The sequence below is a fragment of the Adiantum capillus-veneris genome, chromosome 23 (assembly GCF_014529385.1).
Source record: "Adiantum capillus-veneris isolate H3 chromosome 23, ASM1452938v2, whole genome shotgun sequence".
In the NCBI taxonomy this organism is placed as follows: Eukaryota; Viridiplantae; Streptophyta; class Polypodiopsida; order Polypodiales; family Pteridaceae; genus Adiantum; species Adiantum capillus-veneris.
Window position 1 is genome coordinate 139,076,377 of NC_140953.1, and position 23,976 is coordinate 139,100,352.

The 23,976-nt window shown below is 45.2% G+C and overlaps 1 protein-coding gene across 1 annotated transcript in view; it reads left to right on the forward strand.

Annotated features, from left to right (window-relative positions):
• Positions 1-23,976, forward strand: part of LOC147428697 (dual specificity protein kinase YAK1 homolog) — a 125,636-nt gene that overhangs the window by 79,303 nt on the left and 22,357 nt on the right. The window contains exons 13-15 of the mRNA XM_086497217.1: positions 11,483-11,557; positions 11,647-11,721; positions 12,145-12,998. Coding sequence (XP_086353343.1) covers positions 11,483-11,557; positions 11,647-11,721; positions 12,145-12,998 — 1,004 coding nt within the window. The remainder of the gene's footprint in view (positions 1-11,482; positions 11,558-11,646; positions 11,722-12,144; positions 12,999-23,976) is intronic.

Genomic DNA, 23,976 nt, shown 5'->3' on the forward strand with positions numbered 1-23,976 from the left:
TGACGACACCGAGCTAAGGGCTGAAATCTGCAATCTTTTATCTGCTGTCCAAAAACGCTATGGGCTGAAATCTGCTGCAAATCCAAAACGCTGGTTTTGGGGCTGCTTTCTGCTGATCTTTGTCGCTGAAAATCTGTGGGTCTTAGGGCTGAAAACTGAGGTTCTTTTAGGGCTGAATTTGAGACTGCTTCATTGCTGAAAAACGCTGCATGGCTGAGGTTTTATCTGCTGAAAAACGCTAGGCCAGAAGTGGGCGATCTGGGGATTTCACTAACGCTAGGGCTGAGGGGTTTCTTGCGGTGAAGCCTGGGATAAAAAACGCTAGGCGTGTGGTCTGTTGGTGATGAGGGAGATCTGGAAACGCCAAGTGCTGGGGGTGTATGGCGAGGATCACCTTGATGAAAAACGCCAAGGATGGGATCTTGCTTGGAGGAGAAACCCCCAAGGTTCTTGCTTGAGAAGTTGCTTGTTGAGCTTGGCTCTTGTTGCCTCTTTTGCCAATTAGTGCTAGTCTTGGTTTGCTTATATACAAACTTAGCAAAATTGCCCTACCTACTTTCCAACAAAAGTCACTTAAAAATAAGAAGTGGAAAATGTCCAAAATAGGTAAAATAAGCTAAATGCACTAGAAAATTTCCCTATAAATTTCTGATGGGAATGCTTATGATCATGCTGTGTGCAACCAGAGGATATGCATCTACACTAAGTGTCTGGACATGCACGGTCTGCGAACAGACTCACAAAAGTGCCATATCACTTCTAATCTAGACTTACTGGACTGACTCAACCCTTGTCGTACTGTAGCTTGTCCACGGACACATAGGGTTGGATGTGTCACGTGACACCGGGTCAGCCGTGAAGAAATAAAAAGCCTTTTAAATATCAACTATTTAAGTGGTGCTTTTTTGTTCAATAGAAGAGTGGACCACTAAGTTCGAGCATTTCTCTTGAAGGAAGAGGTAGCCCTCTGAATCTTGGAGTGCTCTGAGTAATGTCCTCCAGAGAAAGCTATGTCAAACTGTTGTATAAGGCCAAAGCCTTCGAAGCATCTCGAAATCCAGAAAACGTGTTAAATTTAATTGACTGTCCACCTTCTTTAAATTCTCCGACTTTCTTGCTTTTATCTTCCAGAAAGTCTTACTGGTTGGCTTTATAAAAATTCTTCTTCCTTGCTAAATTCTGCTGTCATCGGAGTCCAAACTATCCGAAGACGAGTCCTCTGTAGAACTGTCCGAAACTGGGCGAGATCTAGACTTCTTTGCCTTTTTCTTGCCCTTTTCGAAGCGTTGCTTTTTGCTTCGCTTTATCCCTTTTCTGTCTTCTTCGCTCGAGTTGGAAGAGCTAGAAGAACTGTCAGAAGAAGAAGAACTAGGTACTCCTTTAAACCGCACACGCTTCTTTTGCTTTCTTGCCGAGGCAAAAGTAGATTGACGACCCAAATAACCCGGGAAATCCGATCCTTTCTTCTGTTTTTTGTCGTGCTTTATTCTGCGCGTCCGAAAGCTGGCTAATCCGTGCATCAACCACCTCTTCTAATTCTTGCTCTGTAAACATCCTCGGCGTAGGAGGTTGTTTGAGCGCCGGTTTGAGAGGGGTGGCTCCGTGATTTTCCGCCACTGTGAGTGCACCTCGTCGAAGGAGGTGCTAGGCTTAAAAATAAAGCAAGTTTTCCCCCAAAAGCTCCTCAAAAATTGCGTAAGCTTTTCTTGCTGCTTTTCCCCAGCGTAAAACGCGGAATTTCGTACAACATGCCACGTCAATAGAGTTCCGTGTTTTCCACCGCAAATTGCAAGCTGCCACGTCAGCATTTCAACGTGCTTTACTCCCGGGACTGCCAGGATGTGTGTACTGCTGCCCTAATGCAATTGTGTCTAGGGCCATGCCATGCCACGTCACCCATTTGTGACATACCCACCAGAGGTGTTATCTCTGTCGGATTCTCCGCGAGAACCCATGTGTAATTTGGGGCTCTTTATGGCTTATGCCCTGTAAGGCAGAGTGATGAAGACGGGAGTGCGCCCGATGTGCCATGTACGAAGGTGGGAGTGGCTAATAAGTCCGGGGTCAAGACAGGAAGATTCTTTCACAAAAGTGTGTTGCAAAAAGGATTGGATACTCCATAGAAGAAGAATTTTACTGAGCTCTATTACCACTATAACAGGCTTGGACACTCCAAGCGAGAAATCAATAGCAATACACGAATAGAAACTTCAAAATCATTGAACTTACGGAGATTCTTTCACAAAAACCTGCGTAGTTCCGTGTCCAGAGGTGTTGGCCCCAAAATTTGGCGCCCCTTTCGGTATTTCTTTATCATTATTCATTTCAAAGTACAACTCTCGAGGGACCTCTGCTCTCAGACCCTGCTTCCAAATGCTCTGCAGAGTGAGGCCCCAAGGGCTCTTTTAAAGAGTACAAGGGATGCCAAGAGTAGAGCCCCAAAAGCAATCAGTTCAAAAGCTTCAAGTCCCAAAAGCATGTGGCCCAAAAACTGGCGCCCAAAAGCTGCCAGCGAAAATCGTGGAATTCCGTACAGTGCCACGTCAGCAGCCAGTGTGTGCTGCGGACGTCCGTACAGCCTGCCACGTGAGGCAATTTTATTCGTTGGAAAATTTTAATCGCCTCGTGTCCCTTGGGCCCGATCGAAAAGGACCCATAAGTTGGAACAACTTATAAAATCATTTTTATCTACTTGTCTGGATGGTCATGCCACGTAAACACTTTTTGACACACTCTTCTGAGTTTGGAGAGGAGTTTGACTACTCAGTAGGTCTTGCATCTGTTATCTGAGATCTTACCTGCATAGTTCTTAACTTCTTTGCAGTTGGTCCATGGAGATTCGGAGATGTCTTTTTGAGTAGTGGGCCGTTATGTGTTCGCATGTTTTTCCTGCAGCTGTCAGGAATAGGTCATGTTTTCCTCGGTCCAGAGAGAGCTTCGATGATCAAATATCAAAGTGCAGGTTTTACATGAGGACTCCCTTTGGAGGAGGGAGACTGTTTATGATACCATACAGGAACAGACAATGGTTGAGGCCAACTACTTTATGGATATCAGACAAGCGGCCGATTTTCTGGAGAGTCAGTTTAGTGAGGCCGTGGGGAAGTTGGTTTGGTCAGAAAGGTCTGCATCTTGGTGCCTCCCTTGGCTTTTGAGGTGGACGACAAGTGGGTCCCTCGTGCCTATCTTATAGTTTGCTTGTGTTGTAGATCTGCATCCTTTTTTGGGGTACATCATCATGAAATGTTAAGAGTGGATGCGGGTGATTTTGGAAGCATAGTCCTTGGCTTTTGTGAGCTGCTACAGGAGGTTTTTGCAGCGGATGCTTTATATCGGTTAGATACGCAACACTTGACTGTGTGGTTTTTGCTACACCACTCGAGGTGGATAGAGCTTTCGACAGATTGTGTAAACTTGATCACACTCTAGATGGCTACATTTCACCACCGGATTAGAGTATCTTTTTCCCTAGATGTTTCTTGTGGTTTGATCTCATTGTATATCCTTCAGGGTTTTTCCCATATTTCTTGTATATGGACCTATGGTCGATTTGATATGATGCAAAGGGTCAAAGCCCCACTTTTAGATATATATATATATATATATATATATATATATATATATATATATATATATATATATATATATATATATATATACATATACATATATACATACATATATATACATACATATATACATATATACATACATATATATATACATATATATATACATACATACATACATATATATATATACATATATACATACATACATATATACATACATACATACATATATATACATATATACATATATATATACATATATACATATATACATACATATATATATACATATATACACACACACACACACACACACACACACACACACACACACACACACACACACACACACACACACACACACATATATATATATATATATATATATATATATATAGAGAGAGAGAGAGAGAGAGAGAGAGAGAGAGAGAGATGAAATAAAGTGTTATATTAACGTCTTCAAAAGGCCAAAATGACCTATGAGACCAATCTGTTACAAAATGGTGAATCTAATATCTGGGTTTAAAAGAACTAGAACAAAGATACTACTACTAGAATCCATCCTCATCTGCACTCTGGATGTCGAGAGAGTATGGCTCGAATCGTCTGCTGTAGTCTCCGTCGATGCTGTGTAGTCCCTCTCCTCAATCGTGGCCGTCTGGATCTCCGTAGCTCTAGTGCTCGGTCGATGAGAGTGCCAGTAGTGGTCGAATGAGTGTGGGTTGAGCTCTGCAGTGATGGCTGCTCCTCTGGCTGTCCCATATCTAGTGAAAAGAAATCTGTAATACGTCTCTGGGACTCTCTCTCTCTCTATCTCTCCCCAGTAAAGTGTCTCTATATCTGTGTAACTCAAGTAGATATGGGCCAGGACATTTCTGATCTCCATAACTCATGACCCTCTAGAAAGGACCAAAACCCTCTCTGAATAAGCAGTGGAAACTGCCCCGACACTGTGCAATGACATATGTAATGTAGCTCTGTCTCTGGCTTTGGCTCTGGCTGGCATAAGCGGCATATCCTGCTATCTGCTGGTATCCCTCTAAATCTACCAATCTCAATCTCCAGCTGATGTGAGGATGTGCGTATCTGACCAGTGGCACACCACAAACCATGAGACGTATGTGTGTCCGTGTAACTGGGTCGAATTACAAACCCATCTCCTGTGAGGTGGAGAAGATGCTCTCTATAGAAAGCCATCTTCGTGCCCAACTCCTGTGGCGGATCTATCCATGCCCTCCTGGTATCCAGCTGGATCAGGTTTTGAGGAATGAGTCTAGTAATCTTCACCCGTCTAAGAGACATCGAAGGTGCCTGAAGAGAGTACTGGAAAGGGGGAAGCCTGTCCATGGTGAAGGCATGCGTCTTAAACCATGATGTCATCTGTGCATACCAGCATGAAGTGTCCCCCTCAAGGGCTAACTGTCTGGAAGACTCATGGGCCAGTCTAGTATATCTGTCTCCAATACAAGCTGTGCACAAAGGAGACTGATCTAGTGAGCGCCTCAATCTCCATAGGAGGGGCAGCTAGCTCTGCTCGAATGATAGCGTGGGGTACGGAGGCCTTGGCTCTGATTAGTCGGGAGATCATAGATACCAAGGGCCTCTCCATCCCCATATTTGCACTCCATAGAACATAGCTGAGGCTACTTAAGTATCAAAAAGCCATAACTTTGTCCGGGAACTGAACCTGCGAACACATCCTCTCCAAGCCTCCCAAGGCCTCAAAAGCTCTTTGGCTATGCTCTCCCCAAAGAAAACCTCGGCCCATTGAAGACAACCCCAAGGTAAGTGTATGCATCTGTATACTCTACAATCTCTTGACCATATGTAAAGTCGGTGCCGATCTCTTGATCCACGGTGGTGTGGTGTTAAACACCATAACCTTGGTTTTACCAAGGTTTAGAGACAATCCACTATCCTTTGCAAAACTGTGTAATGCATCAACTGTCGCTGCATACCCTCTGGTGAGTCAGAGATCAACGCAATATCATCAGCATATAACAACAATGGGATCCACGTCCCTGCGAGCTGGGCACCTCTATCACCCTCTCCGTCAATGTAATCAGACATCTCATCAACACACATACCAAATAGAGTAGGAGACAATGGGCAACCTTGTTTCACCCAATGGTGGAGTGAACTAAAGCAGATATCCCCTCCAGGGTGCGTACATGTCCCATCACTGATCTGTATAGAGCCATAATCCCCCAAATCAACACTATGGGCACCATGGTTACCGGGGAACGCCTATATGGGGCCTTGGAATGCCGGAACGGCGTTCCGGCCAGTCAGAAATTTAGGGAACGCGTCGGAACGGACTGCCGTTCCGACAGGCAAGACATCACCGGAACGGACCGGCTGGAACGGGGCGGAACGGCCGGAACGGCAGCAACGGGCAGTTTTTCAACTTTTAAAAATATAGCTGTTTGGGAGATTTGGGCAGCCAACGGCCATTTAAATTTTACAGCCCTATATAAATCCCCCCTTCCCCCATTCTTCACCAAAGCATCAAGGAAGTTTGAAGGGGGCCATCTCTCCCTTGCTCTCAACTCTCGAGTCTCAAGCCATAGGGGCCTAGCCTCTAGCTCTCAAGCCATAACCTCTCTCTCTCTTGGGCTAACCCTCAAGGCTCAAGGGTCAAACTCTCTCTCTCGGTCTCAACTTCCAAGAGGTGAAGCCTCTCTCTCGAGTCTCAAGCTCTCTATCTCAACTTCTCATTGCTCAAGCCTCAAGCAAGAACGGAATCAAGCCTCTCTCTCTCTCAAGCCCTCTCTCAAGCTCTCTCTCTCTCTCAAATCCTCAAAGATCAAGCTCTCTCTCTTTCACGGATAATCCATGGCCTCTTCTTCTCGTTCAACCCCCTCCGTTCATGCGGGCAACACTCAAAAGGTGAAGGAATGGTCGTGGTGGGATGAAGTGACCTCGGAGGGCACCTTGTCGGCGGCGGGAGGTTCTCGTGCATGGGGATGCAAGCTATGCTCTTACACACGGAAAGGGGGGCATGACAAAGTGAGGGCACACTTTCTTCGAGTGCCGGGACATGAGGTGAAATTTTGTGCCAACGTAACCATCGAGAAGAGGAAGGAGCTCGAGGAAAAGGATCGGCAATTTAACCATAAAGCCAAGCCGGCACGCAAAGGTATTGATCCAAAGACCCTCATTTTCCCTTCTTCCTCTCTACCCGGTGTAGGTGTTGGTGCATCTTCACAAGGTCCAATTCGTCGCCAAAAGACCCTTGCTACCTCTTGGGACCCAAAGAAGAAGGAAGAGGTGGATGCGGCCGTGGCCCGATTCTTCTATCACGACCATATCCCATTTGTCGCAGCGAGGTATGTTCATTGTTTTATGATTTATCAATCTTCTCTCTCATTTCTTCCGTTATCGTCGGTTCCACTTTTTTGATACTAACCTCTTCTATGTTTGATCGAAATAGGTCGGAGTATTGGAAAGTCATGGTGCAACGGATTGGAGAGTATGGCACCGGCTATGTGCCGCCATCTTCAGAGGCTCTCCGAACCACCTTGCTCATTGTTGTTCATCTGGCTATGTACTCTGGGCGCCTCACATCCCAATCAAGTCATAATAAGGTTAAATGGTCTTCGAATCGTGTTTTTTGTGGGTATTAGAGTCAAAGGACTCTAATACTACTTGTATTCAAACACATAACGCTAAAAAAAATAATATTTGGGTGTTTTTTTAGCCTGCCGTTCCGCGCCGTTCCCGTTCCGGGCCCATTCCCGTTCCCCCGTTTCGCAGGGAGGCCCGTCGCCGTTCCCGTTCCGCGTTCCGGGTAACTCTGATGGGCACCCCCATCTCCTGCAGTGTGCGCATCAATCAAGCTCTCCGTACCATGTCAAATGTTTTGCGGAAATCCACAAAGCTAGAATAAATTTGTCTCCCATATGACCTGCCCTCCTCAATGATGGCTCTAAGTGTCAGAATATGATCAAGAGTGGAGAAACCCCTCCTGAAAGCGGTTTGGCCCTTTGATCGTACACCCTCACCCTCTGCCAATTACTCAACTGCTGCTCAAGAATGGATGCATACAACCGTGTCAACGTGTGCCCAACCATAATAGTGCGGTAATTCCCAGGCTCTGTAGGATCACCTGCGTTGAAGATAGGCACAATAGTAGACAACCTCCAAGTCTCAGGTAACCCCTCACACATGGCACGATTGAACGACACTGCAAGGACCTCTACGAGCATATCTCTAGCATGTGTAAAGTGCTCTGCTACTAGACCATCATGATCATATGCGCTGCTGGTCCTCATCCTGTCAATGGCTCTCTTTACCATCTCAGTGGTAAAGAAGGTGCTGGTAGGTGGGCATGGCTCTGTAGGATTTGGCAGGGGGTTCTGTCCAAGAACCGTATATAACGATGAGGCATACTGGCCCCACACATCACGAGAAGTAATCACTGGGGGAGGGGAGTGCTCATAAAAGAATCGCCATGCCTCTCATGAGTTTCTACTCAAGAACAACTGATACAAGTCTCGCTCCATCTGGGCCAAGTAAGCTCGTTTCTTTCGTCGCACAAGGCGCCGGGAAGCAATCCGAGAATGTCTGTAAGTGATGACTTCTAAAAGAAGATCTCTCTGAAGCTGGGCTCTCATCTCTCTGCACTCCTCATCATACCAACTAAGTTGGGGCATACTCCCAGAATGTCGCCTCCGACCCGGCTTAGTGTGTGGGTATGCCTCTGATGCTGCACCATGCAGTGTCTCAGTCATTTAAGTGGTGCACTCCTTTACTGAGAGGCTAGGACCAGCTGTGCATAGACGGCTATAGATCTCCTCTGTATAAACCGAGGCAGTCTCTGTTGTAAATGTATAACGGGTATGTGACTTGCCTCTTGATGGCTGGGCTGTACTATACTGAAATGAAACAGACAATGTCAAAAGAGCATGATCCATTGCTACGCCCATTGGTGTGGCTCCCACTATGAAATCCTGAATAAAGGGAATAAAGCTCGGCTGTGCCATAACATAGTCCAACGATACTGGCCCGTGTCTGTGTGGAAAGCATGTGAAACCGGGTGCCTAGGAAATCGCTGTAAGCCATTAAGTATGGCTAACCCATGTGTAGTCTTCTTCGTGAGGTATCTCCCATACTCCGTCTGCTCTCTGTCATGTGAGCATTTGTCAAGCCCCAACTCACCCACATCCAGCTCTCTAAGCATCTCATCCGAAGTGTCGTAGAAGACTGTCTGAGAGTTGCCCGTTCGGGCATTGAAGGCCCCTAGGAGGATGATATCACCATCCCTAGAAAACTCCCATATATCATCATCTAGTATAGAGAAAGGCGACTATCCTCTGGATGATTGGGGGGAAGTAACATATGGCAATGTATAGAAATCGGCCTGTGTCAGCTCTCAGCCTCACCCGCATGTATCTAGCATGAGTATCTCTTTGTACAATATGTAGTAGTGGCTGTAACTCCTCCCTGAATAGCACTGTTACTCCTCTTGAACCTCTACTCCCATGCTCAGGTCTCGCGACTGTCCTGTGGGCTGTCTCCCATTTGTATTCCACCACATGTGGCATAAGCTGTCTAGGGGCCTGATGAGTCTCTAAGAAGAAAGCAATGTCTCTTTCTCTGAAACTGTCCTCAAAGGCACCAACGTCTAACCTCATAGATCCATTACAATTCCAAGTAGCCATCTTCAATGTGGTCCCATAGGTCTCACACCGTCATGTAGAGCGCCGCTCTACAATCACCACCCGACCATCTCTGTAAAAGGCCATCTTTCCCTTCTCCCTTGCCGCCGTAATCTCTGGCATTACCTCTCTCATATGCGCAAGGTGTGAGAGTGAGATCATCACTGAGGAAAATACCTATCTTCTTGAGAGTAGGCCTCTTTCTCAAGAATTCCTTCTTCTCTTCCAAGAACGGAAGCGTAGTAAGAGAGCTCTCCCTTTTGAAGATTCTCCCGGGCCATCAGTCTTCTTGCCCACTCTCCATGCCTTTGTGTGTGAAGGCTTGTGATCTCTTTTTCCCCATTTTGTTTATGTCCGTGAGGCCGGTTACCCTCACATGTAAAGCCCGCATCCTCCTCCTTTGTTCCTCTTCGAGGGTCATGTTAATAAGAGTGGGTGTACAAGGAGCTTACTTACCTTTCCTTTCTTGGCAACCTCAATCCATTTTTTGGCCTCCTACTTTCTTTTGTGTTGCGGAGATGACCACGGAGTGGGTGTACAAGGAGCTTCCTTACCTTTCTACGAGGGTCATGTTAATAAGAGTGGGTGTACAAGGAGCTTCCTTACTTTTCCCTTTCTTGGCAACCTCAATCCATTTTTTGGCCTCTACTTTCTTTTGTGTTACGGAGATGACCACGGCCCATGACTTCTTCTCCTCACCTTCCTTGATAACCTGTATTTCTTCTCTCATGGTATTCAATTCTTTCATCATGGATGGCTGAATTTCGCTTCTTCGAGCTGCCCACTTTTTGCTTGTAGATTTCGGATGATGGAATCTTGGATGACCACTTTCTCCTCGAGCGAAGCGATCCTCCTACGCATGCCATCTCTTTCTTCGGTCCATCTTTGAAGAATAGTGCTCCTCTCCTTCCTCCACTCTTCCACTTCGTTTCTCCATTCTCTCATTTCCTTCTCTATTGCAGACATCCTCTTCCCTATCCGCATGAAAGAGGCTTTGTGGGCGGCTAGCGAGGGATGCGTCTTCTTACACGTGAGGGAAGCCGTTGGACCTTCACCGATGCTTTTTGTGAGAGAGAGAGAGAGAGAGAGAGAGAGAGAGAGAGAGAGAGAGAGAGAGAGAGACTAAAACAGCAAAAAAATACAAGAAACCCTAAAAAACAGTAAGAAACACTTGTGAAACCTCAAAAAACAGCAAAATACAGATTTGAAACCCTCAAAAACAGCAAAAAACAGTGGTGAAACCCTAAAAGACAGCATGAAACAATGACAAAACCCTAAAAAACAAAAAAAAAACAATGACAAAATCCTAAAAACAGCCAAAAAGCAATTTCGAAACCCTAAAAACAGCAAAGAAGTGACGAAACCCTAAAAACAGAGAGAGAGAGAGAGAGAGAGAGAGAGAGAGAGGCCGGCAACTCAATAACTCCAGAGGTAGAATGATACAAGATGTCTTGAAAGTGGACATGGGCTGAATTGATTTATCGAGCCAACTCCCGGTCCGGGCAAAACCTCTAAATTTACCCAGCATAAAAAATCTCAAGAAATTGGGAGAAACATAAAATCGGCAAAATGCCCAGTGCAAACCCTATATGTGCCCAGAATCCCTACTAGAAGGGTGAAAGGGTGGCCAATCCACATGAAAGGGCTTGAGTGCAGCTGTAAGTAGGAGTGAAGGCATGGAAGGCGAATGTAAAGCTCTGACAAGGTCAAGACCCTAAACTAGTGTGGGTTTGCGTGCTAAACAACCATCACAACAACATGTGTATCTTTCTTTTGGCAGTTAAATAGTAACTATTGCTATTGGAATCGAGTCCTATTGGAAGGATATTCACGTTATTAAAAAAGACTGCAATTTTTCCTATACCTAGAACAATGTCTGTATTGTGGTTAAAAGACCTGGATGATATATTCGAGGTACTTTGGGAACCCTACTTGCAAAAGGGAAACTCATGGTAAGGATGAAGTGTGCAGCCAAGTACCGCAAGGATCATTTGATTTTGGAAGAATGGAAGTGAATGCTCCTCTACAAGATGGTGTCTGGTCCTATAGTCATATTGATGCATACGTGTGGTTTTGTTCAGCCAATATTTTCAGGACTTTTATCAATGCTTTTGTTGTCTTTGGCAAAAGTAGTGTTTGTTCTCAAAAAAAAGTTTGTTAACTTTACGAAGTTTGTTTTCAAAGGATATCAAGCTCTTTGGTGACTTATCAGTATTTAAGCACGTGTTTGTTTGACCTAATTTATAACAGGCTGAGCAACATCCTTTCCTCACTGAAGCCCCATTCACAGGTCCATTTCAGCCTCCGCAAGATGTTCCTCGTCTTGTAAGTCTCCAATTTCAGGGATCTCAAGCTGAGTTCAGAGTAGTTCAAAGAAAGTCAAGAGATAACTAATGTTTTCTTGGCTAAAACAGCCCATTCGTCAAGTCATGAATATGGACCATAACCCAGTCACAGGGCACTGGTTTGGTGCTGGTCTTTCACCACAGGTATAGAAGCACTTTCACTCTCAACATCATTGTTATACATCCAATTCTAATCGATGTTATAATTCAGAGAGCATAAAGTTAAGAATTTGGTGAAACAAAATCCTGTTTTATTTGCGAAGCCTTTTCTGTTGGACAATGTAACCCTTGCAAGAACTGTCATTTTTGCAAAGGATCATCTATCATGCAAAAGCAGTGTGACTCTAGTATGGACCAGTCTAGTGCATTATCTTTCCTCTCCTTGCTACTAATAAGCTACTTGGTTCTCGTCTTAACTAACCTCAAGCTCTGCTTAATTTCTCCCATGCCCATATGATAATGACTGCACCGGTGACATGGGTGGTGTAAGCCATTAGGTGTTTAAATGAGCTAATCTCAGGTTGATTTGTTGCTGACTGGATCTAATCTTAGACCCGTCACGTGCAGGTTGGATCCAACCATGCTTTCCAGTTTGGGAGCCCCCAGCATCATGGGCTCTCTGTGTCTTATGGGAGTAGTTATGCTGGAAGCTATGGGAGTTTTGTTGGGGATGTGGGTGCTGGACCTGGAAGTAGTTTTGGAAGTAATAATGGTGAATCTCTAGATTCACAGTTCAATTATCGAACTCCACCAAATGCTGGTCTTGGAGTGAGTCCTGATGTTTGGCGCAGAAAGGGTCATAAGCCTCTCCATTCCTTTGGCTATGCCCATGTAGGGATGAGTCCATCAGGTGGATCATATATTACTTCCTTGGGAGCAAGTCCTTCGAATCTTGGCTCACCAACCTCCCACTTCCAACACTCGCCTGGGTCCCCGTCGGTTGGATCATCAAGCAGGTTTGGCCCCACTTCTCCGGCTCGGACCGGTGGTGGTGCAACCTCATTGGGTAAAGCAGCTGCTTTTGGGCAATATAACAAGCGCAGGGGATGGGGCTCACCTGGATCAGTGGTGAATGCAAACAGTGAGAGTCGTAATACTGCTCATGACAGCTCATTTCCCTCTCCATATACTTATGATCGTTCTTCTGCCAGGAATGATACTAGCATGAATGCTGGAACAGAAAGTTTTACACAGAACACGTTTTTGGATTCTCCTCGTAGTCCATCTTATTATGGGTCACAGTTTAGACCAAGAAACATTGAAATTGCAGGAACAAACAGCATCCACGGGCAAAGTGCTCAGTCGCCCAATTTTGTGACTGGTTCTTCAGGTGATTATATTCAAAGGAGAGGAGTGGCCTCAACTAAAGAGGAAGAAGCACTCCCACCCCCTACTCCTGCTGATTGGGATCCCACCTACAGGTATGCACATGCCCTAGTGATTTGTTGATGCATTAGCTGAAGTGAGCCAGGCATGATTGTTATTTGTGCATCTGGTTAAAAACCTTAACAATTCATTTAGTGTCCTCGAGACTGACGTTGTTGTGTATGAGTTTGCCTTATAGGTCATTATGGCCTTTAAAAGAGGTAAATAGAGTCTCTTTCTTTGTGTGTAGGACGTCTTATCGCATGGCACAATGGTTTTTACGGATAGTTTCCAGATGCATGCTTGGGCACTGACCCTTTTTATTTTTGGACCCACTAGATAGCTAACATCTGAATAATCTAATCAAATTTTTATCTCTCTCTCTCTCTCTCTCTCTCTCTCTCTCATTCTCATGTAAGGTGTGAGCTTTGTCCTGGAGTCACGAGAGTGTGAGTCAAGGAGAGAGGAGGTGGAATTATCCCACATGTATTGGTGCACGGGTGTAGAGCTACTTAAAGCTCATTTCATGAATAAACAAAACCATTCCATTTTGCATTACATCTCTCTTGTTTATGGTGAGCTTGTGATGGCTTAGCAACTACTCAAGATTGTGTTTATGAGTCCAAGTTAATTCATCTTGGAACCTAATTCGCTTGAGTGATAATCTAGCTTACACACACACACTTGTGTGCACGATGTTTCTCTTTCATCCACCCTAGCTAGCACGATCCCATTCCCATCAAGTGGTATCAGAGCTCCAGGTTATGCTAGCTGGATTATTGTGATGCTTTTGTGTGTTTTGATGTGATTAGCATTCACTAATTAGCTACCCTAATTACGCACTTGATTACTTAAAAAAAATAAAAATCACGTGTTAGTAGCAAATAAGCCACACAATTGCGGTGCGACTCTCTTGGATTTTGGGCTGCCATGTTCATGGCGGGCCACTACCCTCATCCATGAGAGGAATGTGCGATTAATGGCAATTAGTAGCAATTAGTACATTTGCATTTAATTTTTTGTGCATTTTGGCATCGATTTTACATGCTTTGCATCTTCAATTATTCCCGCCTTGTATATCCTTTGCTTGCATTATCCATGTGTGGAGAAAGGATTCTTTGAGCTCTCTTCGACGAGCCTTCAAGCTCTCCATTCCGAGCCCGGGAGCCCCGTCATCTTCATCCCCCAATCTATGCTATTATTAGGTGTGTGCTTATTTGTGTGCGCGCGCGCGCCCCTGCTCAGTTAAGAATAAAAGTTTCATTTTTGGCTCCTCTCACACAACAAAGCTTTGAGGCTTAGTGGCTTACTTTATTTGGGGAGACTCATGAGGTCAAGAGCTCGAATTTAGGTCGCCTAAGTTGGGCTATGTGGGCGGACGTGAGATATACGGTCAAGTTCGGTCTAATTCCATTGGTGGTTCTGTGACTGTGGTTCTAACGTGTTCCCATTTTGGGGCAGCATCCGGACGTGAGCATTTTTATCAAAACCAAATTTTGGGGCGTTTTTCGGCTCCGCAGGTGGGCGCTCCTGTGCAAGCGCTTCTCAACCTGGCAGTCCCACGCTCGTTTTGGTGACCTTCCCCACCACAGGGGCCGTTCTCGCGGCCGGTGCTCAACTCCTTATAAGGCCGTCGTCCCGTGGCACTTATGCAAAGATCTCTAGAGCCCTAAGCCATTCAAGGCCAAGCAACCATTCCCATCCAGTGGGCCTGTCATACTCGTAGAAGAACTTCAAAAGGGCCGCAAAATCAACTACTTCAACGAGACTAAAACCTCAAGCAGTTAACCAAGCATTGCGAAAGGGATTTCAAGGTTTTTCAAGAGGCATTCTAGCAAAGATTTAATAAGGAGTTCTTTTCAAGCATCTTCAAGGCTTCAACAAGCACAACTTTATGTTCTGTCTGCCATGCCTATTAATGAGCTCAAGCTCAAGGGGAGGATTAGCATGAAATTTCCATGTGTTATGCACTTAGTTTACATGATTTTTCACAAACTTTATTTTTGCGTCTTGTACAAATTCTTGCATCCATATTTGCATGCACTCAAAGCAAAATAAAAGGAGCTTTTATGATATATGGAGTTCCAGACAGTGGCCTTGGAGAGTCTTCAAGTGCAAAGACCGCTCCAAGGCACCATGGGAAAAGTGGCAGCAACAACAACAGAAGCTACAAAGGCAAGAAACGTGTCAGAGGATCAACTCATGTAGTACAAGGTGCGGCTAGAAGACAAAGCTTTGAAGAAGACGAAGGTGCTCTTGGATTAGAGCGAAGCAGACATTTTTCAAGATTTTGGTCTTGGATTAGAGCGTTGTTTTTGCTCCTGGATTGGAGTGTGGCTTCTGGATTGGAGTGTTATGCTGTTTGTCTCCTGGATTGGGGATGTATGTTGTCTCTGCTCATTGTTGTCTTTCTTGATCAAGTTGTAGCCCAAAGTTCAAGGGGAGGATTCCTCTTTTATTGTCATTCTGTGTGGATACAATGTGTCATCCTTAGTGGATAAAGAACCTTCATTGTATTGTCCTAGCCCAAACCTCAAGGGAAGGATTGCAAGGTGTGAGCTTTGTCCTAGAGTCACGAGAGTGTGAGTCAAGGAGAGGAGAGGTGGAATTATCCCACATGTATTGGTGCAAGGCTATAGAGCTACTTAAGGTCATTTCATGAATAAACAAAACCATTCCATTTTGCATTATATCTCTCTTGTTTATGGTGCTCTTGTGATGGCTTAGCAACTACTCAAGATCGTGTTTATGGGTCCAAGTTAATTCATCTTGGAACCTAGTTCGCTTGAATGATAATCTAGCCTACACACACTCACTTGTGTGCACGAAGTCTCTTTGATCCACTCTAGCTAGCACGATCCCATTCCCATCATCTCGCACGCCCCCCCCCCCCCCCCCGCCCCGAGAGCTGACCATGGAGGACATTGAGGCCATATTGCAGAGACCCATGAGAGAGCTCATGGGATGATCACCATTGTCTACCTCACCCATGGTGCATCTCATTAGCCCTCATGTGAATGTACCCAACCCCCATATGTTTTGAGCTGATGTACTTTTTTTATCTTTATGTTCCCCCCGACACTGTACTAGAGTCACACATGGTTGTAACCTTTTCTCTCTCTCTCTCTCTCTCTCTCTCTCTCTCTCTCTCTCTCTCTTAGTTTGATGATCTCAACTCTTTCTCTCATTGAGGAGGAAGTTGTCTTAGCCTTCCAAGGCACGATTCGAGTTTCAATTGAAAGAAGGAGAGGCACTTATTGCTTCTAAAAGTACAAGGAAGTCTAGGAGCCGTTGTTATAATTGTGGAAAGCGTGGTCATTTGTCTCGGGATTGCAAATCTAAAGGTAAAGGCAAAAGCTTGACAAAAGAGAAATGGGAAGGGAAGCTTGATGAGGAGATCGACTACAATGATTCTACCAAGATTCAATGGAGCCTGCCGGTGTGACACAGACTACACTAGCAATAGCTCTAGCTTTCTAATTCGGTGGGGTTGTTGCAACATGCTTTAGCCAAAGAGGCATGTGAGCAGTAGAGAGAGGCAATTTGGGGCGCCCAATACTTGATTTCAATCCAGGTGTCGAAGTTCACGTCATCACTGTTTGAACTTATGTGTCAAAGTTCAAGGCACATTGCATCTAGCAAGGAACCAACATGATGTATACAAAACAATATGGATGTCCTATAGACAATTTGTTGTTGTCGATGTGAGGGTGTTTTCCAAAGTTCATTATCTTGTAAAATCTTGGACATGGTGTGTTACAGTTCACAAATGGAGGGGATTCTTGGACATAGTCTGGTCTAGAGTTGTTCAACTTTCTATGAGGAAATCGGTGCTCAAGATGACATTCTTTTCAAGTGACAAGTGGCTGCAAATCCAAGGTGTATCTAGTAGTTAGCTGCTGCTGGGGTATCCATGGTAGCTTCTTCATCGACTTTTGTCTTCCTAAATATGTCCACTATGAGGGTGTTAAAGTTTATGCATCTGAAGTGAATGCCCAATGTGATCCCATTATTTATATTGTCTTTCAGGTATTATTTTACTTATTTGACATGATTCTGGGTAGGGCATTTTATTGGGGTCCCCAAGTTGCTATGTAAGAGCACTCAACCCCCATTGTATAATCTATCTAATTTAGGCCTAGTTGGTTGGTTCAACAAACTCTCTCTCTCTCTCTCTCTCTCCCCCCCCCCCCCCCCCCCCCCCCCCCCCCCCCCCCTAACTCTACGCTTTCGCATTGTTAGAGGATCATAAAATAAAGATACTGTTGGGGACTTAGTGCCGCCAACATTCTGTGGAAGGGAACTTACCCCTTCTTCGTATAGGTTATTGTGCCTCTTTCTGATTTATTTTCATGTTTTGTCTCTAGTACTCTCTGTGTAAATATTATTAATTTGTTTTATATACTAAAAATCACTAGTATACTACCGGGCCCCCTCCTCCCTCGCCCTTGGTATCCTTCCTCCTCCTTGCTTGCTTGGGCCACCTCTTCCAGATGGGTTTGCAGCAAGTAGAGCTCTTCCATCCTCTTTCCTTTCGTTGTACAGACATAGATGGAGACCTCTGCTTCACCTTTGAGGGACTTGTACGAAGCCCCACCGACACTGCAAAGCCTACAATCCCACTTACTCCTCATCGACGGATGCAACAGAGGTGGAGTACCTCCAGGCCACCTCTGTTATTTGCAAGATTATCGGCACCTGATCTAGCAGGGGTGAGGTGCACAATCTCCTCCAGCCCCGCCTTCTCTTGGAGGTGGGAAAGATCATCAATATGCAGTTTCTTGGGCGTGTCTACTACCAGATCGAGTTTGAGACTCGAAAGATGAAGACCAATGTCATTTCGATGAGCCCACCAACCATCCAAGCAGTCTGGGCCCATTTTCGGCAGTGGCACCATGGTTTTGACCCTACCTCAGATGCTCTCGTCAAGGAAGCAGAATTGCCCATTTTGGTCTGTTTCTATGGCCTGAGGAGAGAATATCCAAGATTGGCTTCAAGATTGGGACAATCTTGGTGACCCCCTTGCACGGTAACTTCAGTTGCTGCCAAGGTAGAAGGTATCCATGCGCACTTTGGTTTGAGACAACCGCTCCCTTCCGAAGGGAGTCCTACTGCCTAGGGGGTGTGGTGAATGAGTCCGCAAGAGAGTGGAGTATTCGGGACTACTGAACCAATGCTTCATTTGTAGACAGACGGGCCATCTTGCGAAGGCTTGCCCTAGTAGGAGACCCAAACTTGCACCACAGCCTCAACCTACCAAGGCTGGCCAGACACAACAGAGAGACTCAGGGTGCACTAGCCGGCACCTCCTCAAAGACAGGTGGCTAGTCAGCTGATGGTGGGCAGGCAATAGGTGGATAGGCATGCCCCACAGCTCCCCTTGGTGGTCGACCTGTGACAGGCCGACATCATTGAGTTCTTAAAGGGAATCATTTCGATTCTCTCCAGTAGGAGTCTCTAGAGGAGACTCCTTTCACTTACCGCTAGCTCCCTCCCCTCCCCCTCCGCCTGGCGACTCCACTTCCCAGCCTTTTAACATCCCCCCCCCCCCCCTCCCAACAAAAAAAAAAAAAAAAAAAACCCACCACCACCCTCTCCTTTCGCCCCTCCCATCCTAGTGCGTCTCACACCCCACTACCTGCTCAGGAGATAGGACACTCTCTAGTAGCTCGGAGACCTCTTGTAGTGCGTTTGCCATGAGCCGTCTAGCTCGGGAGGAACATCTTTACTTGAGGACGCCACTCTTGGTGCTTGCTTCCCCATTGAGTTAGTCCCTTGAGGGCTAACCAGCTTTGACATTTGCCAGTGATGGGATTTTTTGCCTTTGACTACACATTTCCTTGGTGATCCATCTCATGACCTTGAGGCAGCCTGCTTCAGAGTACATGTTCTTTTTCTAGCTGCTAGAGGAGTAGATGCCTTGGACAAAGCGATTGGTTTTTCTTTCCTGCTGTGGCAGGGACCACATTGAGTGGACTATGTACACAGTTTTGGATTGGCTCCATGTTCACGCTCTTGAGTTCTCTCACCACACAAGGGACTTGGGAGTAACAGACTTGATACAAACCTTATGGCCATTGGCCAAGTTCTTGATGACGCCCCTTGATGTAGCACAATGTAGTCACATCGTGTTATATTTCTCTGTAGAAACTCAGAGTATGCGTCGCTATGTATATGTACATGAGGATTCTTGCATAGAGGATGTAGCTCTACGAAGTGCACGTGTTAGAAATTGCTAGCATGTCAAGCCATTGGAGACCCAGAGAGTTAGGAGTCCTTGAGCCTAACCCTAGCCAACTTGTAGATTCTGGCAGAGGGGCCTAAACCCTAGCAAAAGAAGAAGTCCTCACCAACTTATAGGTTCGCGTCGAGTGGCCGAAATTATTAATAGGTTAGGATTAATAATCCTAACCCCAACCCAACTTACAAAAACTGGCCGAGGGGCCTAAACCCTAAAATAAAGCAGATTACACAACTTGCGCAAAAACTGATGACGTGGTAGGCTATAAGGAAATCTATGAATTATGCTGGCTGCTGATGACGTGGCAGCGTTGTACGGACAGCCCTGTGGGCGCTAGCTTTTGGACCATATGCTTTTAGAGCTATTGCTTTTCATGTAACTGCTTTTGTATAGGCCAAGGGCCTTTAAATATATGTTGTGGGATCTCTCTCTGGCATTCTACCGCATGGAGTAGTAGATTAGAGATCCCAGAGCTTGTACTTAGTGGAAGGAATATAAAGAAATACGGAAAGGGGTGCTAGGGTTTGGGGCTAGTGCCTTGTGAGAGTGGAACTCTGCCACTCCGTGTCGTGTGGATTCTCTCTCTCTCTCTCTCTCTCTCTCTCTCTCTGTATTCCGTTGTTTTGAAGTGCTAAATGTCTATTCCAGTCTGTTCTTTCAGTTGGCACGTGGTGTGGTCTCGTTACAGTGGTATGAGAGCTTAGAGTTGTACTTTTCTGGTCCTCCCAAGAACAGATAGAGCAAGATGGTGTTTCTAGATTTTACAGAGTACCCACAATTTCTCCTCAGCGCGGCATCCTCAAAAGAATCTCCCGGTTTTGCAAAGCTTTCAGCAGTTCCTGAATTACATGTTGCCCCCTCTATTGCCTTGAGCAATACCATCTCCTCTAGCACCAAAAAGCACAAGGGCCTCTAACCGATAACCTACTTAGTCTTCTATTCCAATTGGGGGAGTTGTCAGGAACATGGTCAACCCTCTGACCTTGATTCGATGCAACCAACTTTGCCACCGCCATTGCCACCACCTCCTCCACTACCACCTCCTGGATACTATGGTTGGAACCCATATGGATATCCCTATTACTATCGCATCCTAGATTTGCACCAAACCAACCAAAGTATTTCAAGGATGGTGGATCTACATTAATTTTTTTTACCTTTTCCAGCGTGAAAGATAAGAAGAAAGCCCTCCAGTTTCTGCAACAAGTTGACAACATCTATGGTCTACGAGAATTATAGTGAGGGAGCAAAAATTTCTCGAGCCGTTGGTTTTCTGAAAGATATTGCTATGCAATGGTGGAGTTCTATAACTACCGAGCTGCACGCTCCACGGACTTGGCAGGCTTTCGAGAATATTTTTGCCTGGAGCCACATGACATACCTATTTGAATTACAACTTTGGTAGAATGGGGTAACTTGAATATGCTTGCCACGGAAACCATGGAAGATTACAATCAAAGGGTTCTCGATGTTTATCTTCCGGTGTCATTCTTCAAGTTGATCACCTTGGAGGACGAGTGGAAAGGTTATACTAGTGGACTTTCATCACCTTTACAAGAGTATTGTTTATCCAAATAAGTTGTTACAATGCAAGAACTTATGGACCATACTGCGGTCGGATACAAGCCTACTAGAGTTTACTTCAGAAGACCAACCCTCAAATAATTAGAATCCTTGACCTCAACGGACAAATTCTCGGGTTTCTCGTGATAGTCCAACAGAAAGGCATGCTTTGACTCCACGAGAATGAGAAACTCTATTGCAAGACGACCGGTGTTTTGGATTTTCTCAAACAAGACATAATTTTTATACATGTGCTCAAAGAGCAGATAGATCCTCAAAGCAAACTCCTGCTCAGACTGCAGATAGAACGTCGGGACAACATCCGGCTGAAAGAGCCGAAACTACGGTTGGACTTGTTCCCGACGTTTATGGTATAAATCTTGCATTCAATGAATTGTGTGGAGCATATGGAAAAATCAACAGCTTAAACACACTTAGAAGTTAGCTGCCACCACCCCGGAGCTACTAAGAATTTCATCCATCCAGTTTTCCTTGAGCAGATGGACTTCGAGTATGACCAGTTTACTGGAGAGATTGAAGCGGAGTTAGCCATAGGGCAAACTCAAAAGATTGTACCACTATCCATGGGTACCACGGAAAGGCAGACTTCCATATTATAAAGTTAGGTAACTGCGATGCTCTTTTGGGCATGCCTTGGCACGACAAGAATTATGCAACTATCCAGGTCCTGAACCGCACCATCACTTTGATGTAGAAAGACAAGCCAGTCGTCCTTAAAGTTTGATTGACAAAAACAAGCCTTGAATAAATTTTACCATTCCTTTGTATTTGGATACTTTTTCTAGAAATATAAAGTCGTCGATGAACACTCCCCCTGCAAATAACCATCCAGGTTTGGGCTATGAGCTATTCAACGACTCCCTCATCACTCCGGTAAATAATCTAAAAAGGTATGGGCCATGAGTATAGAGGCCTTTTACAACCAAATGCTCCCAAGACCGGAGCCTGCGCCGCTTGGAGATTCCAAGTGTAAATACTTCTCGGACTGTATCGAATTTTCTTTTCAATACTCCTCCCACAAATAATCAACAAGGTCGGGGCCATGAGTAAGGTACCACTTTTCAATCATTGAAGAGTCCCATAAATAGCCAACAAGGTCCGGGCCATGAGATATTCAGACATTATCAAGCACCAATTCTTCTCTTCGGTGCTCCTCTGAGGAAGCCCGAACACTGAGTATCGAAAAGTGTTCCAAAAACATGGAAACCAATATCAAAACAAGAATCAAGCAATCTCAAATCGCCACCAAAACAAGCTCAAAATAGATAATATCCATGTCAAACAAATTCTAGACAGTATTCTCAAGCAAAATTTCAAGCAACTCCTCGTTGCAAAAGAGTGGATCTCCAGCTCCCCGCTCCAAATGCTTCCAGTATTACATGTTGTATGCAAAAAGCACCCAAAACATCATTTTGACCCATGTTGCAGGAACCCTAATTTACTACTGAAAACCCTAAATTTTTGAAATTAGAAATCGGCTTGTGTGAATGCATAGGGCTCGTTGAGAACATCAACTTTGAATTCTGTTGCATATTCAAATTCTCAACGTTTAAAGAGATTTTTGGAGGCCTTTGCAACGTAGAAAAGTATCAAGAAGCATGTTTTAGAGCTTTTTAGGGCAAATACGAACTCCTTCTCCTTCATCTTCTTCATCCAACCCCATAGCTTCCATTTGTAGGCTCATGTGGGTCCTGCTTTCTGTAACAGACTTGGACACTATAAGTCGAGAATCTACCGCGACACCACAATAAATCACTTCAAAACAGTTCACAGTTTACAATTGATTCGACATTGGCCCGGCGGAGTTCCGTGCCTAGAGATATTGGCCCCAAAGATTGGCGTCCCTTTCGGTATTTCTTTTTGTATTAATTTGCAACTCAAAATACAAGCGAGTCATCGGAACTCACTCTCAGACTCTGCGTCCAGATGCTCTCAGAAGTGAGAGCCCAAAGACCCTTTTAAAGGTTTTACAAGGGATGCTAAAAGCAGAGCTTTGTCTGTGTGTATGCGTGTGCGCGCACACATATTGGAGTGTATTGATGTAAGGCTGGTTGTGTGCACTAAGTGGGACTAATGGACTCTGGAGTGATTGGAAAGCGGAGACTAAAATGTATGACCAAGGCTGAACAGGGCATTGGAAATGTGCGATCAAGGCCGAGTGAAAGTGCAGTTGAAACGTAAAAGGGTGGTGGATAAGGCCGAACAAACTAGATCGTAAGGAGAGGCTGCGACCGCACACACACACGGACACATGCGAGCGCGCGCGCACACACAGAGGATGTGTTCATAGGTTCAGTTCCAAGAGCCTCGCACCAAGCTATAGCTTTTTGATACTCTGGTTGCCTCAGCTATGCCATATGGAGTGCAAATAGGAGGACCCTCAATAGATCATCATAGTCGTCAGCATGGACGTATGGATGGGTGGCGAGACATGGAGAGGCCACTTATCTCCATGATATCCAAGATGATCAAGGTTAAGGTCTCGGTTCCCCATGCGATCATCCGAGAAAAGCCGGCTACCCCTCCTTTGGTGGTTGAGGCTCTTACGACATTAGTGGCATTCATATACAACTTATGGGAGCTCCCATGAGATTCCTTATACTCAGCTAACTGTGGAGTCCTCCCGACACTTGACAGCTCAGGAAGATAAATCATCTTGGTATGCTGAGATTGCAGCATGGCTTGAGCTACATGGTTTCTCTATGGAGAGGCTCCCCCCTTTCAGGTGCTCTCTCTCTCTCTCACACACACACACACACACACACACACGCACGCGCACGCGCACGCGCGCGCACACACACACACACACACACACACACACACACACACACACACACACACACACACACACACACACACACACACGAAGGGAGGCCAATAGACTTATACAATAGGATCCGTTTCAGCTAATCATGCAAAGGACATGGATTTAGGCTATACAGAAGTTGAGCACAAAGATGACTATATATATAGAGAGCATTTTCTCCAGCTCACAATGGAGGGGTTTTTATTTGGCCTGCCTACATGGACACTCTCTTGCCCCACAGATTACGATGTGCTACTGGACAGATTTAGACATTTTCACATTAGTTGGAGATTGAGACTGGTCAATATCAAGGCATTTCAGCTAAGGCTAGGTTGTGCCAGCTGTGTGAGAGGGAGCCAAAGACAAAGCTTCACTCTATATCTCACTATACAACATACTATGA